At 34.0% G+C, this 18,420-nt stretch overlaps 1 protein-coding gene across 1 annotated transcript; it reads right to left on the bottom strand.

The window, feature by feature from the left end:
- Positions 1-240: 240 nt before the first annotated feature.
- On the bottom strand, positions 241-2,652 carry LOC114300915 (dof zinc finger protein DOF1.4). The gene is made up of 2 exons (XM_028245800.2): positions 2,311-2,652; positions 241-2,114 (listed from the first exon to the last, which is right to left on the bottom strand). The coding sequence occupies exons 1-2, from the start codon at positions 2,377-2,379 to the stop codon at positions 1,197-1,199; spliced, it is 987 nt and encodes a 328-aa protein (XP_028101601.2). The 5' UTR covers positions 2,380-2,652; the 3' UTR covers positions 241-1,196.
- Positions 2,653-18,420: the final 15,768 nt, after the last annotated feature.

Here is an 18,420-nt window from a genome sequence, read left to right as displayed (position 1 = left end):
TTAACCCTCATGTTATTCATTCGTCCCCAACATAAATCGTGGATCCTTATTCCTCTCTACCAATCAAAATCTAAGAACAATCAAAATCTTAGAACACCACGTGTCCATACTCTGAGAATACTAAATAATCACCCTTCAATCTCATAGGTTAAAAATTCGATATGTGTTGACCAATATTTAAAACTACACTTATGCATCAAATAGAATTTAAATTAAACAATTCAAAATAAGACAATCCAATCCTCAAAACCATAGTTCCTTATCAATAGAATCAGACATAACAAAGTTAAGCATGACCAGCCAAATAAACTACAACACCCACATTGAAATAACAAATCTCCCTCTCTTCTATCCCACTATACCCAAACCCTTTCCCTCAGTCCAAAAAAACAAAAAATCCTAAAATAAAAAAAGAGAGAAAAAGGATTGCACAGTGCAGAGCCTCTTCTTCTAGGACTTCAACAACTATTATCCATCCCCCAACCCAACCTATTAACAAATGGATTTGTTAACAATATCATTCGTTAACAAAATTTAAAATAGTTGTACATTTTTTACTGTTGAAATTTTTATAAAAAATGTACAACTCTTTCAAATTTATTAACCAATGCATTCATTAACAAAATCCACTAAAAATACAAAGTACATTAGAATATGTCATGCAATATATACATACAAAGAGGAGCTAGATCAACTCACTAGACCATGAAATTGCACCCAAGATCTCTGAGGCAGCTCTTCAACACGTTGCAGTTGATGATGAAACCTGGGTTGGTGAGGCAAAGAGGATCGGATGTTCCTCTCAGAGCAAATGAGTTTCTCAACCTTGGATACTAAAAAAAATAACAGGCTGAATTCTTTGCAGCTGACATGATCGCTCCGATCCAATCTCCTCTCTCCCCGATTCTTCCACGCGAAAATTTCTTGTTTTTCTTGGCAATTCCCTCCCCACTATGACTAAAAAGGATTGCTCAGTACACGGGACTTCTGTCACTGCAGAGTCTAAAAAAAGTCAGATATACGCAATCTTATCCTGCATATGAAGAGGTTGCTTCCATGTTTCGAGCTCATGACGCCCCTTGGCCATTAAATTCACTTCAAAGATAAGTAAAACCAACAGAAGAAAGCTAACTAAACTAGCTGATTAAGAAGAGGGAGATCAAGTAAAGAAATGATATCAAGATTGATTTCTTTTGCTAGATCAGAGAAGGGACTGAGGACCCAAGATTTGAAGGATCAAGCCAAGCACCAATATTGCTTGTTGCATTCCAATAAACAGAAGGATCAGACGTGCTGATCTGATCGATCTGATTCTGGCGATGGACATTCCAATCCTCCATTTTCACTTCCTTGAAAACCCTATCAGCCTCACCAGTACCAGGCATTTGAAGATCTTCATAGGGTACTAGTCCCTGAAAACCATTGGAGAAAATTTTCTGATTCTGAAGGCTTGAAGCTAACAAAGACACCATTGTCGGAGAATTTGAAGAAGTGGAAGATCCAAACATGGAATAGCTTGAAAGAAGTGAATTTGAATTAAACCCATTTCGGTAATCGCTGTTGCGACCACCAGAAGAAAACCCTAATCCAAGATCATTCAATTGAGGAGGAGGCTGTTGAAGATCAAACCCAGAAACAGTATCAACATTGGAAACCCTAGAATTGAACCTAGGGTTATTAGGGTATGGAAGGGTGAGCTCAGAAGTGTTGGTGGGTAAGCCATAAAACAAAGGATTAACATGGTTTGAAATTGAGTTGGAAGAAATGTCGATCTGGGTTTGTTGAAGATGATTCGGGTTTGATGATGAAGAAGGTGAATCAGTGGCTGATGACGAGGATGGTTTCTTGACTCTCTTGTTCTTTCTACACCCACCTCCAACTGGGACATTTCTTAGGGTTCCACCTCTGGTCCAATAACGCTTACAAGCCTTGCAAAAATGTCTGGGCTGAGAAAGACTGTAGTTGTTGTAGTAACAGAACTTGGTGTTTGATGAATCACAGCGGGGACACTTTAGGGCTTGTTGTTGTTGTTGTTGTTGGTTTTGATCTTGAGAGGTTGGTTTGTCCATAACCATTCCTGTTGAAGCCATCATGGTCTTCTCATCCATCTGATTCTGAACAAAAGAGATAGAAAAAAAAGAAGAGAGTTAAAGGTAGTGTTTTTCAGGGTAAAAATGACAAAGAAAACATATAGATATTCTGTTCCAAAAGCTAGAAAACAAAGATGGGGTCATGTTTTGTCTAATAATTGATGGAGAGAGAGAGAGAGAGAGAGAGAGAGAGAGAGAGAGAGAGAGAGAGAGAATGAACCTGTGGTTGTGACCATTGGTTGTTGCTAGTTGAAGAGATGAGTAACATCTTCTCACAGTTACCCAACATTTTTCTTCTCTCAAAGGAATCGTTTGAAACTCAAGAGTAAAGAGACAAAGTGCAGGTGGCGACGTGAGGCTTTGTTGATGATGGAGTTGAAATACTCATGAGCGAGAGACACAGAGAGAATTAGCAAGAAGATCAAATCTTTGTTTATTTTTAATTTCACGTGATGGGTCTGAGACTCCGTGCTCTAAATTGAAACGAGATCAATTTAATTTAATTGTTTTTTACAGATTCATACCTACTCAGAATTCTAATTCTAAATTTTCCAGTAAAATTAGGTGTTGAATTTTTACGTGTGGTCTAAATTCAATCGGTAAAAGCAGATTTACTGTCGCAAATTTGAGACAATAATTAAATGAATGGTAGAGATTAAAAGTATGTATTATAGGGTTTATGTATAAAATAAATCTGAACTATATATAAATGTTTAATAATTAAATTTTTTAAAAATTTGTAGTATTACTCAAATTCAATTGTTGCATGCTAGTCCTACTTAAGAATAAATCTCAATTACATTCTGATTTGCTGGGTAAAATTTTGGGTATCGGTTAAATTCTTGAGGCATTGTTTAGGTAACTAGCTTTATTATTTTTAGGAGAAATTACTATTCAGTAGTATTTTTAAAAATTATTATAAATTAATAACAAATTTATAATTTTAATTATTAATATTTATTACTTTTTATAATTGTTTTGTCTGACAATCACTATTATGTTATTTCTCCTTGATTTTATACAGAATTTATGATGTGGTAGTGACATTCTTAAAAAGAAAAATAATTCTAATTAGCTGTTAGTTTTTGAAAGGGGTAATCACACCCCAATGATGTCTGAGAAAAAATATATATATAATCATGAAAAAATTTACAATTTTAATTATTAATATGTATAAAAATTTAACCAAAAAAAAAAAAAAATTAACTGGCGCTTGGTTCTTTTCTAGCTCCAAGCTTCTCTTTATTGATGTAATCTTCCATACTTTATATGTTTCATAAATAAAGATTTTCTTTACCGATCAAAAAAAAATGTATAAAAATTTCTACTTATTTATAAATACTTTTGTAAAACTATATAATTTGAATTTTTTTCCTTTTTTCCTCATATGAACGCGAGTAGCAGTAGTAGGAGAGTAAGTATTTATTCTTCGAATCTCTCTCAATACGTTTTATCTCCTTGTACCTTTAAATTTCATATTTTTAATGGAATTTTTTTTTTGCCGATCAAAAAAAAAAAAAAAATTGTCTTATCATTATTGATAACGTTTTTTGTATTACCAAATATTTAAGGGAAACACTCTTCACCTTATAATTAAATAAGAAAATGATATAATTTTATAATTTTTGAGTCATAATTAAATATATATATATATATATATATCATAACAAACACAATATGAGGCAAAATTAAAAAACTTATGAATTATAACTAAAATAATGATATAACTAAAACTACACTAATTTGAATTTTTTTTCCTTTCTAAAATGTGAGGATATCAAATTGTCATATCATTCTTGATAAAGAAAAGTATTACCAAATATTTAAGGAAACACTCTGCACCTTATAATTAAAGAAGAAAATGATATAATTTCATAATTTTTAAGTCATAACTAAACACAACATGAGGTAAAACTAAAGAATTAATGAGTCATAACTAAAATAATATTATAATTAAAGAAGAAAATTTATCAGAACTAAAAAAAAAATGACATAACTAGGAGTGCATATGGTACACCATTTTCTGACAACTTTTTCGGCGTGTCGTTATCTCGAAATAAGATTTTTTTTTTTTCTTGAATTTAATGTTTTATGCACTCCTTAGGATGAACTTTTCACCAATTTTTTTTTATTTTTATTTTAATGAAGGATGAATATGAATATAAATAAGATACACATTTATCCAAAAAAATAAAAGTGAAGTATCAATAAATCTCAAAATATGATTTTATGAACTGTTAAATCCTTCCTTTTTTCTTATGAACCCAAAAGTCTTATTAAAGTGAAAATTACATAAAAGGGTAGTCACCTACATGTTTAGGTTTAATCTTTTAGAGATAAAAGTGAGTTTCTCCAAATGTAAAATTACACATTTGGGCAATCCGCACTATAGAGGTTTTGGATTTTCCCTCATTCTGAAACAAATTTCACATTATGAACAAAAATATAACACTCTAATGTAATAATTGTTGGACAATCTTCACTGTATTTAAATAAATAAATTCTATTTGGATACTAAATTACAAACAGAATACAAAAGAAAAATATAGAAAAGGAGAAAGAATGTTTGATTACAAAAATCAAACTAGAATAATAAAATAAAATAAATAAAAACATATTTTTATTTTATTACAAAAAATAAAATCAAAATCTGATTTAAATATATAAAACAGAAAATAAATAACCAACTTACTTGATTAATTTCTTGAATAATGTTCTGATCAAGTCCAATGTTCGACACTGTGTCCTTAAGACAGATTCGCCTTCTCCACGGTACTTTCAGAATATGGACGTCCATCTCATAGGATAAAATGATCTATCAACGAATAAATGCAGCACTACAATTTATTCGAACAACGAACACACTAAGCGTTTACACTATTTCTTACAAGGAAAATAATGCAACAAAAAAGCAGAGAAGGCAAACAATATTTAGGACGAAATTATTGAACAAAAACATCAAATGAGGGCTAGTCTATTTATAGATGTAGTAGCACCCTTTTAATTTGAGTTGAACAAGTAGCATACCTATTTGAACAGGTACTGAACCTGTTGGTTTGAATTGGTACTGTTTGGGTTCAGATTCAAACAGATAAAACTGAATTGTACAGATTTAAATCTGTTCGGGTTTTTTGAAATTTAAACATATTCAAATTTGTTATGGTGGGAGAAAAACGGACCCAATTTTGAATTTTAATTTCCGAAAAACAAATTGGAAAAATTTGAATTGAATTTTAGAAAAATAAATTTCAAATATTTTTTGCCCAAAAAGATAGGTATTAGGCCGGACAAGCCCAACCCAACCTCACACCACGCACCCGCGCCCAGGCCTAGCTTGCCCGCCCCGACGGACGGCGGCGGCGGCGGTGCGCGCGTGTGTGGTGATTTTTGAGTCCAATGGGTCTAGCCCATTTTGCCCATAACCTCCCTCTCTGCAAAACTTGGATATCCCTTGGGGCGCATCACAAGTTATAATCCCATGCCTTATATACCAAGTCAAAACTTTCCACCAAATCAATATGGGACAAGTCATTTTTCAAACATTTAAGGGTTTTCCACCAAAACTCCAATTCTATGGAGCACACTTTGGCTTCAATTTTCCATTCACTCGATAATGGTTTTGATCAACCAAATATACCACGTGAATCACAACACGGCATAGAACGCGTTATCACTTAAACCCGCCAATTTTGGCGCACGGGTCCTACCTAAATAATAGACCAAAGTTAGGAAAAAAATTTATTTTTTACCCGGAATTTCCAAACCATTTCTAACAATCCCCCACATGAATGGAATTTGATGACAATGGAACTACAACAATATGTAGAATTTCTAAGAAATAGTATAAGTCAAAAATATCTTACATCAAGATAGGTAGCTTTTGGCCTTGAACCTTCTCTAGTGAAAACCTATCGGATTTACTAGCTAACCAATGGACGTGATACATTGAACTGTTCAGCCGTTTGTGTAAGCCATGTAACGCCCCAAATTTCTAGCCCAAATGATAATACAACAATCATGGCTTTTTCAAAGAAAATCGAATATAAATCTCCAAACTTATGTTACATGATACAATAGTTCTTCGTGCAACGATACATCAATCCAACAACAAGTAAATAAACTAATAAATACCCCATAAGGTTTACAAATTTCCAAGGCTTAAGCTCGATTACGCAAAACGGTTATTCAAACCCACACAAATACAGCCCTTGGCTTACAAAACAAAGTCACGCAAAATGAGAGCATTGTCCTCCCAACACATATATTTCCACGCCCCTAGTTGAGTGGAATCACCACATCTTTTCCTGCACAAAAATCCCGTAGGGTGAGCATAAAACCCAGTAGAATATTCTTAATAAAGTATATACATTTTATACAAGTCTCAAGAGATGAAATGCACATGCCATGCTATGCCCTTTCTGAAGATAAATTACATTTTCATCTTTTAAAAACTATCATGCTCAATGATATCATGCAATTTCAATTGTTCAAAACTTAACAATTTATTTCAAGGGCGGTAAATACGTCTCTGGTAATCCCTAGGCTGGTGTCTGCAAGTAGACTATACGAGTACTATCAAATTATCATTTTTACCGGTATTAACCGAAAGGCTCGACACTTATTCGCGCGGATTTTTCGGTCTTTCACCCCGGACCCACAGACCAACTTATTCAATATCATCTGCACCACCTATCAAGACTTACCAACATATTTACCCCAAAATCATTTCACGAAAACTTATTTCTCAACATTCTATTCTCAATGCAAGTTTTCAAATCAACCTTCAAAGTCTAATGTAACAAAATGAAATGATATGCCAATTTCACAAGATGAACACAAATACTTTTATTCCAATTCATCATCCAAGGAATAAATACAATTTCCTCCTCTCAAGTATTCTCAACAATTTAGTCATTTTAAGACTATATCAACATTCTGAATAATCATTTCTAAAATGAACAGCAATTCTCATAATCCACAAAATTAATCATTTATACAAATATAAATAAGAAGTTTTCTAAACATCATTTATTTTGGCACACTAAAACAAATATAACAATATTACCCATGGATTTTCAATCTCTTTTAAAATCCCCAATTTCTAGGTTTTCTCACCAAAACTAACCATTTTCAAATATTTGAGAAGATCTCACCAAAAAACATCTTTCTTTTACCAACATAGTCCAAAACCCTCAATTTCTATTTCAAAGAATCAAATGGTAAACTCACTTTCAAAATCACTCTTTTTCTTGAATTAACAACCCATTTTTCAAAACAAATCAAAGGATGATTTCGAAAATAATATAGATCTTGCAAAAATATATATATAACTCAAAGAAAATCCCTACCTCAAGTTTGAAGAAGAGTTAATCCGAAAATACAAACATCACCCGATCATGAATCCGAAATCATCATTGCGAAGATCACGACAAGCCCTCCGACTTTTAATATGATTCCTCAAACCTCACCTCAAGTAAACCCACGTGCTTCGACTCCACCAGAGCCATTAAAAAAAAATAAGGCCATAAAAAGCCCCCTGCTTTTGCCTACAAACACCAAACCAATTTTGAATTTCCACAAAAGACAGTAACACACAATCAACCAGCTAGCATGGGTGGCCTACTAACAACCACACCTACGTGGTGGCCCTCCTATTGTAGTAACAGAGTTCCCAATTGGATGGAAAATTACAAATCAACTCAATATATATATATATATAAAAGATGATATAATTTTAACCCTTCCCAAGCAGAATGCACAGAGCCTATTTTGAGCAGACAGGACTAATTTACGCTGCACAACATTCTAAGCCACTCTCGCCCAAGTAGCGTGCAATACCAACTTTTGAAACAGCTACAAGCTTTCTCTTCTCCAAATACCATTGACAAAGACACTAACACCAGAGCAACAACCATGTATAGCACTAACCAATGACGACCACACCGGTACATGTCGTAGCTAGCACTAACCAATGAGATGTACATGTCGTAGCTAGCACCTGACAACCCAGTGATGGTGAAACTCAGAAGGACGAATGTACAACAGTGCCTAAAACTCATGAATTGCACACTACTGATAAACCCAGCGCCGTCGGCATCTATGAGACCACGATCCATTTTCATCTTATCCAGCGTAAATAGCACCAGAATGGCGAACTCTAACGACCTGAGCACCAACCAGATCACTGCTTAGCCCATATTAACTAGACGGATTGCACTGTAACAACGGCCCTTGTAATCTAGATGCCGGAAGACCTTGCTGCCATTGATGAAGCTTAAAGCTGTCAATCAAAAAACTCAGCATTGCCGGTGCCACAACACCATCTGCGGTACAAAACATACCGAGTCCTCAAAGCAAACCAGCCATGGCGCCACCCATAACCAGAACTCATCTACCTAGATCACTCACCAAGCTTTCCTCTCTCCTAACGTCATGGAAGCTAGGTTTTGCTAACATTTTTGGTTCAGAGAATAGTGTAATTTACACTGGTTGGTAAGCATGAGAGAGCTCAAGTGCCAGTGAAAGAGAAACCTATCTGTTTGTTTCTCTCTCTCTCTAGTTTTGTAGACCAGACCATTGTAGATGCTTCAAAAAAGAAGAATAAGAAAAGAGAAAAATGAATGAGGGGAAAGGAGTGGAGGGACAGCCCTCCCACGTGGTTGCCTCTCTTTACACACAAAAATATTTTTTTTTTCTTCCCATGGACCCCACTCCAGCACTCACTTCTCTTTTTTTTTTAGCCTCCCAGCTAGAATGTAACCACTCTCCCAAAGTGAGAGAGAGAGAGATATTATAAAAACCCTTCCCACTCAAATTTTTCTTAGCCTCACTCTCAAATAATTTTCCACCAACCCAAAAATATTATCCTTATGCTGACCATACACGCCAAACAATCACCACCATATTTTATTTATTTTTTTTTTTTTGGATCTTTACAAGCCAAGAGAATAGATTTCACACAAAATATCTTCTAACATATCATGGTTCTCACTGTTGTGTGCATTTTGGTCTTGAGTGCTCCTGGTTTTCATGAGTGCTTCTAGAGATATAGCCTCTTCATTTTCATAGAACCGGCCCCAGTTCGACACTCATATAGGTGATTCTTATTGTGAGTATCTCCTTATACTCGTTTTGATTTTTATGCCTAAATCAAGATATAAGTAATCATTAAAAGCAAAGCTTATCCTTATACCCCTGCAGACAACTCATGTTACAAATATCACTCTCACCATAGGAATGGGTAGGGAATTTTAATCTCTTGGTGATTTCTGGCGAGCCACACATAACTTAGTTGTCCCTTTGAACTTAGTTCTTGGGATCTCCAGTCATACAAGTAGGGTTACCATTATGATGACTCTTATGTAATAGGCTTTAATCCCATCCCTTTCGATGAACTATACACTTGCTCTTTAGTCAAACCTTTTGTTAACGGATCCGCAATATTCTCTTTAGATTTTATATAATCTATTGAGATTATTCCATTTGAGAGCAATTGTGTGATAACCCTATTCCATATTATGCTAATTGGTCCTTATTATGAATGTGATTATGTGTTTGATATGGTTTGGTGTGTCATTTATATGAATATATGTGGTTTTGAATTTCTATCTGTTCACCGTAGGAATATCTGTTTGATTATCTGCTTTGGAAATTAAATTGAAGGCCTTATCGGCCACAAAACCCGAAATTGATTACGCCATTGTGATTAGCGTAATTTTTAGAGCCTACAGTGAAATTTAATTGAGAATTGATTCGGATCAAATTAAATAGATTAAATTAATGAATTAAATGCTCAATTATTTTATATTAAAATAATGTGAGTTAGATGGGCTATATAAGGGCCATTACATGTTCAATATTTCTCTTTTATTCAATTTGGCTGATAAGAAAAGAGAGAGGGCCGGCTAGAGAGGGAGAAAGAAGAGAATTATGTGTTTGGGCTCAAGTTTGGGAAATTAGAAGGTTGAACTCAAGATTCAACTAGAATTTGAGAAGATTAAAGCCTCTAGGTAAGTAATTCATGGATTTTAAATTGTAATTTTGTGAACACAAGGTTGAGTAATGATCAAGAACATGAATTGAATTGATTATGATGAGATTGAGTTGGTTTTGTGGAATTGGAAGCCAATAGATACATGCATGTAAGTAATTACTTTGAAATTGCATATTTGAGCACAAAATGTATAAATCCATGTGAGATTTTAGCTAAAGCTCAAACTTTTGACCAACTCTTCATCATCTAAGTTGAGAATGAAGGTTGTATATCACATGCATGTGCAATTCATGAGAGTAGGATCTTTGGATGCATGAAATTGTTATGTTGGAAAGGAGTTTGGTGTAAATTGGGTCATGCATGTGATTAATTTGTGAAATTGAGCTCCATAATGTAATAAATTTGGTATTGAACCATATTAATATATGTATATGTGAAGTTTGAGCCAAAATCATGTGTTTAGAGCCTTTGAATATCAAATTCCAACTCAAGAACAAATTCTGGAAAACCCAGAATTCATGTTGTCCGCTCAAGTAGGGAAGCCGCCGCTCCAGCGTGAAATACACGCTCCCAGCATATTTTGCAGGCATGGCGTCCGCTCGAGCGGGAAAGTTCACACTCGAGCAGGGAGCTATGTAGGATGGCCTTCCGCTCGAGCGTCCGAGTTCACGCTCGAGCGTAAATTTGACATAACTAGTACTTTTGCAGACTTCTTGGGTCCGCTCGAGCAGGGACCCCTGTTTCCAAAATTTTGAATATGCGTTCTGTGTTTCGTTTTCCGTTCTCTTTCACTTCTAAGTACTCTTAGGCATGCATTGAGCATTGTAAATGAATTAAAAGGATAAGAACGAAGCCTAAAGAGGAATGTGTGAATTAAGAATGGATTGGATTGTTTGTGATCCGGTGTGTTCATGTAATGTGTAGGGTCAAGCTCCAGGGCAAATCACCCAGCCGATCACTGTGAGTAATATCTTAATAAAGATATCTGAAGTATGTTATTTGTCTTATTGCTTACTTTTAAGTAAGTCTTATAAGTCTGTTTATCTGAATGGTGGACAAATGTTTGCTATGCCAAATGAATGGGCCAGAGGCCAGTTGGACATGAATGAATGAATAAATGGGCCAGAGGCCAGTACGATCTGAATGACAGAATGAATGGGCCAGAGGCTAGTATGATCTGAATGATAGAGTGAATGGGCCAGAGACCAGTATGATCTGAATGAACGAATGATTGGGCCAAAGGCCAATTTGACATGAAAGAACAATTGGGCCAAAGGCAGTTTGACATGAAAGAATGAATGGGCCAAAGGCCAGTTTGACACGAATGGATTGGGCCTGAGGCCGTATAATGTGTTTGGAACCGTAGTCACTTAACCTGTATTTATACATATATGCTAGATAGAATACGAATTGGGCCGAAGGCCGTTTGACGCACGTTGTTCTAAATACCATTTGTGTAACTTCTTTAGTTAATATTATTCACTAGGCTTTCGCTCACGCTCATTCATATGTCTGTAGGTAAGCCAAGGGAGGTCCAAACCCGGCCTCAGTGAAGTTTGTGTGGAACAACCAAGGTTTTGAAGAGTTAGCCTTACGTCTCACGCACGAGACTCGTCTTTGCCTTTTTGCTATCTTATGTTATTTTGTCATGTTGGTGAGGACTTTGGTTTATGTTGTATATATAGTTTTGATTGGCTGACTTGGACTTGAATGATCCTGTATGTACAGAGCTTTGTATTAGTACATTTTCTGATGTGACTTATTAACATGTATATGCATGGTTTGTTATGATGTGCCATGTAAGCACAGCTCTATGAACAAAGTTTTAAATTTTGTCTCCGTTAGGCCCTTTTACTCTGATGAGTTATGTCTAGTTTGGTTTGAGGCTGTAGGTAATCCTTTGATTACTGATCGGTTATGTCCGAAACCCATAGAGGCGGGTTCGGGTCATGACAAATTGCCTTACGGTATTATATCAACGATGAATGTGTCGTGACTTATCATTATACATATGATTCTGTGCCCTGCCTATTGCAGATTGGCTATCACAATGAATGCAAATAGTTGGCACAAGTTTTGACTACATTAGAATGTCTTCTAAAAAGTGACGAAGTCATTCTGCTTCTTCTCCTGCTTTGTCTAAAGCAATGAACTCGGATTCTGTTGTGGATCGTGCAATACATGTTTGTTTTGTGGATTTCCAAGAAACAGCAGCGCCTCCTAGAGTAAAGACATATCCATTAGTGGATTTTGAATCTTTAGTATTCGATATCCAATTGGCATCACAATAACCTTCGAGTACTGCTGGATATCGAGTAAAATTCAAACTATGATCGCGGCTAAATCTTAGATATCTAAGAACCCGAATGATCGCTTTCCAATGGTCTTCTCCAGGGTTACTAGTGTACCCACTCAATTTACTGATAACATAAGCTATATCAGGACGAGTACAATTCATTAGGTACATTAGGCATCCAATAATTTCGGAGTTTTCTCAATATAATGAGATTGAGATAATGCATATCTGTCAGATGTTTTAGTAATTTTCATTCCTAATATAACATCTGCGACCCCCATATCTTTCATATCAAATCTTTTGTTAAGCATTTGCTTAGTTGATTTGATCATGGTTTGACTGCTTCCAATGATAAGCATGTCATCCACATAAAAACAAACTATGACATATCCTTGGCCAATGTTTTTAACATAGACGCATTTGTCACATTCGTTTATCTTAAACCCATTAGTAAGCATTGCATGATCAAATTTTTCATGTCATTGCTTAGGTGCTTGTTTTAATCCATAAAGAGATTTTACAAGCCGACAAACTTTCTTTTCTTGCCCCAGCACTACAAACCCTTCGGGTTGCTCCATATAGATCTCTTCATTCAGATCACCATTTAAGAAAGCTGCCTTAACATCCATTTGATGTATTTCTAAATCAAACAAAACTTCTATAGCAATAAGCATGTGAATGGATGTTATTCTAGTCACAGGAAAATATGTGTCAAAATAGTCCAAACCTTCCTTTTGTCTGTAACACTTTACTACAAGTCTTATTTTATACTTGTCTATTGAACCATCTACTTTCATTTTTCTCTTGAATATCCAATTATGTCCAAGAGGTTTAGAACCAGGTGGAAGATCCACCAATTCCCAAGTATGATTTTGCATAGTAGATTCAATTTCATTATTAACAGTCTCTTTCCACAAAGGTGTTTCAGGACCTGTCATTGCTTCCTTAAAGCTTTGAGGTTCATTTTCTAACAGGTATGTCAGAAAATCTGGACCAACGGATGTTGATGTTCTCACTCTCTTATTTTTTCTTGGTTCATCATCAGTTAAATCCTATTGGTCGAGACCATTACTAGTCTCTTGTGTTTGATTGTCATTAGTCTCTTGACTTTGTGTACAATCATAAGTTCTTTTCTGTGAACTTAATTCCTATCCTTTCTTGTAAGGAAAGACATGTTCAAAAAACACAGCATTCCTTCACTTTATAATAGTGTTCACATTTATATCAGGTATTTTTGTTTTATAAGTCAGAAACCGATATGCATTACTATTATGAGCATAACCAATAAACACACAATCTACTATTTTTGGTCTAATCTTACTCTTTTTAGGAACAGGAGCTTCAACTTTTGCCAAACACCCCCACACTTTTAAGTATTTGTAGGAAGGCTGTCAACCTTTCCACAATTTATAAGAAGTGCTGTTGATTTTCTGTTAAGAACATAATTAGCAAGTAAAATTGCTTTCCCCAACAAGTTCTGTGGTAAGCCTAAACTTAGTAACATGGTATTCATCATTTCTTTTAGGGTTCTCTTCTTCCTTTCAGCAATTCCATTTTGTTGAGGAGAATAGGGTGCTGTAGTTTGGTGAATAATGCCATGTGCACAAAATTCATTTAATGGTGCATCATATTCACCACCCCTATCACTTCTAACCATTTTAATGGTTTTACCAAGTTGATTTTTAACTTCAGTTTTGTAGAGTTTAAACATTTCTAAGGCTTCATATTTACTTCTAAGTAAATAAATATAACAATATCTTGTGCAATCATCGATAAATGTTATGAAATACTTTTTGCTTCCTCTAGTTTGAACAAATTTAAGATCAGATACATCTGTATGAATTAATTCTAGAGGTTCGATTTTCCTTTCAACCGATTTAAATTGAACCTTAGTTAGTTTTGCATCTACATAAATTTCACATTTATGATTAGGATCAATTTCAAACTTTGGTATATAATCCAAACTAATTAATCTACGCAAAGCATCAAAATTCACATGTCCTAATCTACCATGTCATAAATTCGACTCAAGAATATAAGCAAAAGATGTGTTATTCTTATTCATGGTAACTTTTGGTACAACTGTCATTACATTTAATTTGAAGAGACCATCACTCATGTATCCCTTACCAACATACATACCACTTTTTGATAATACAAATTTATCAGACTCAAATACAAGCCTAAAATCATTTTTACTTAACAAAGAGCCAAAAACCAAATTCTTCCGGATGTTAGGTACAAACAGTACGTTGTTAAGGGTAAGTTCTTTCCCTGATGTCATCTTCAAGATCACCTTTCCTTGTCCAGCCACAGTAGAAGTAGAAGTAGAAGAATTTTTCATGAAAATTTGTTCACCATTTACAGCCTCATTGTAGGTAGTGAACATCTTCTTGTCCGCATATATGTGACGAGTTGCTCCAATGTTAACCTACCACTCTTTGGGATTTCCAACCAAGTTAGCCTCAGACACTGCAGCAGAGAGATTGATGTCATTTACCCCGTCAGAGATGTAATCTAATTCCATCACATTGGCTTGATTGGTGGTCTTCTTGCTTGTACTTCCGCAATCCTTTTTAAGGCAGCGGCAGTCAGAAGCTCGATGTCTAGTCTTGCCACAGTTATAGCATTTTCCTTTGAACTTCTTATTGCCATTGTTGTCAGCTTGTTTAGAACCATCTCCAGTAAACTTCCTCTTTTTGTTATGTGGTTTGTGAACTTGTTCAACTACATTAGTCTTGGACTCAATGGGATTTTTCCCATTCCTCTTTTCAGTCTTTCGGTTATCTTCCTCAATTCTCAATCTTACAATCAATTCATCCATGGTCATCTCCTTGCGTTTATGTTTTAAATAATTTTTGAAAATTTTCCAAGCCGATGGTAACTTTTCCACTAAAGCAGCGACTTGGAAAGATTCGCCAAGAGACATACCTTTTAAATGAATATCATGCAAAATTATCTAGAAATTTTGAACTTGAGAAATTACCGCTTGGGAGTCTACCATAACAAAGTCCAGAAATTTACCGACAACAAATTTCTTTGTGCCGGCATCCTCTGTCTTGTATTTCTTCTCTAAAGAATCCCACAATTCTTTTGCTGACTTCAGAGGGCTGTAAACATTATACAGCATATTGTCACGGCCATTGAGAATGTAGTTTCTGCATAGGAAATCTAAATGTTTCCAAGTATCTACAGTGGTAAGAACTTGTCGATCACTTTCACTCTCTTTAAGTGCTGGAGTCTCTCTACGGAAAAACCGGGTCAAATTTAGAGTTATAAGATAAAACAGCATCTTCTGCTGCCATTTCTTAAACTCAGTACCGTTAAATTTTTCCCCTTTTTCTCCATAATTTATTAGTACTTGAACATGGTTCTGGATAGGGATCGGTGTTGCTGTAACTATTGGAGTACCACTTCCAGTTGCAGTAGCCATAATATCTTATTACAAAAATCAGAAAAAATCAAAACACAAATTAATTTTCTAGTTACTAAAACCAGAAAATAAATTATAACACAAAATAATTTTATTTTCCTTGTTACTAAAACTAGAAAAATAAAATACCAAAATAATTTTTTCCATAACACAAATTAATATTCTGCAATTGTTAATGGCACCAGTATATTACTACTAGTTGTCAAAGAAAAAGATAGTATATTACTACTATTTGTTTTCTAACCAGAATATCACTTTTGTGAAAATACAGAAAATTAAATACAAGAAGACCACCAAAAAAAAAAATGATTTGTCTTAAGATTGTTGGACAATCTTCACTGTATTTAAATAAATAAATTATACTTGTGTACTAAACTATAAACAGAATACAAAAGAAAAATAGAAAATGAGAGAGAATGTTTGATTACAAAAATCAAACTAGAATAATAAAATAAAATAAATAAACACAGATTTTTATTTTATTACAAAAACAAAATCAAAATCTGATTTAAATAAATAAAAAACATAAAATAAATAACCAACTTACTTGATTAATTTCCTGAATAATATTCTGATCAGGTCTAATGTTTGACACTGTGTCCTTAAGACAGATTCATCCTCTCCACGGTACTTTCAGAATATGGACGTCTATCTCCCAAGATAAAATGATCTATTAACAAATAAATGCAGCACTACAATTTATTCGAACAACAAACACGCTAAGTGTTTACACTCTTTCTTAGAAGGAAAATAATGCAGCAAAAAAGTAGAGAAGGCAGACAATATTTAGGACGAAATTATTGAATGAAAACATCAAATAAGGGCTAGTTTATTTATAGATGTAGTGGCACCCTTTTAACTTAAGTTGAACGGGTACTGAACCTGTTGATTTGAGTTGGTACTGTTTGGGTTCAAATTCAAATAGATAATACCGAATTGCACAGATTTAAATCTATCCGGGTTTTCTGAAATTTAAACAGATTCAAATATGTTCGGGTGGGAGAAAAACAGACCCAATTATGAATTTTAATTTCCAAAAAACAAATTGGAAAATTTTGAATTTAATTTTAGAAAAATAAATTTCAAATGTTTTTTGCCCAAAAAGATAGGTATTGGACTGGACAAGCCCAACCCAATAAAATTATATCTTAGGCTGGCACGAGCGTGTGTGGTGATTTTGGGTCCAATGGGTCTAGCACATTTTACCCATAACCTTCCTCTCTACAAAACTTGGGTACTCTTTAAGGCACACCCCAAGTTCCAATCTCATGCCTTATAAACCTACTTAAAACTTTCTACCAAATTAATGTGGGATAAGCCATTTTTCAAATCTTTAAGGATTTTCCACCAAAACTCCATTTCTATGGAGCACACTTTAGCTTTAGTTTCTCATTCACTCGATAATGGTTTTGAGCAACCAAATATACCACGTGAATCACAATGCGGCATAGAACGTGTTACCACTTAGGCCCGTCAATTTTGGCGCACAAGTCTCACCTAAATAATATACTCCAATAACGTAATATTCCAACGTAACACACTAAAAAAATTTCTTTCTATATTTTTTCCAAACGTAACAACGTAACACTCTAAAAAAATTATTGGTGTACTTTTTCAAACGTAACACTTCAATGTAACACACAAAAAATATTCTTTAGTGTACTTTTTCCAAACATAACACTCCAATCAATGTAATCTCAAATGTAATGCTCCAATGTAACACACACAAAAATACTAAAAGACTTATTAATATAATTTTTCTAAATGTAACACTCACAATTTGAAATTATATATTTACTCAAAGTTTACTAAGAAATTTGTGTACTCCTTTTGGAATGGTTTGATGAATCTCAAAACTTTTTTTTGGAGTGTTACATTGAAGTGTTACACTGAGAAGTTTTTTTTGAGTATTACGTTTGGAAAAAATACACTAAGGATTTTTATTTTTATTTTTTTTTGAAGTGTTATATTAGAGTGTTACGTTTGAGTGTTACATTTGGAGTGTTATTGTTTAAAATTATATATTTGCTCAAAACTTACTAAAGAGTTTTTGAAATATTTGAAGAATCAAACATTCTTTTAGAATGTTTGAAAAATCCCATATTTCAACTCATTTTTGTGCTCCTTTTAAAATGTTTTCCAAATAAAAAAGATTCTCAAATAAAAAAATACATCCCAAATTTGATTTCCATGAATTGTGTACTTTACATTTCTAGCACAAAAGAAAAAAAGAGAAAGAAATATAATAGAAATAATAGTATAACCGTAAATTTAATTTTCAAATAATATATTAAATTTACCTTTCTAAAATCAAGGGGCCTAATTAGTCTATAAGAAAATATTGAGACTAAATAGATTATTATTTCTCAAGATGAGATTTATAAATAAATTTTTAAAAAATAAATAAGTTACGCTATTTTATTCTATAAACATTTATGAATAATTATATATTTGGATGATATTATCCATTGTTTAATCGGTAGGAAAAGAAATTGAAAACATAGATGAAAGGCATTCTTAGTCCAAGAACAGGACTGGTAAAGGCATAGTACAGAAGATGAATCTCGAGTGGTTCAATAAAGAGAACATTTTTCATGACAAAACACTG

This window comes from Camellia sinensis, chromosome 9 (genome assembly GCF_055761805.1).
Source record: "Camellia sinensis isolate YWXY chromosome 9, ASM5576180v1, whole genome shotgun sequence".
NCBI classification, from domain to species: domain Eukaryota; kingdom Viridiplantae; phylum Streptophyta; class Magnoliopsida; order Ericales; family Theaceae; genus Camellia; species Camellia sinensis.
Note: the sequence above shows the minus strand (reverse complement) of the source record. Positions and strands in the feature narration are given on the sequence as shown.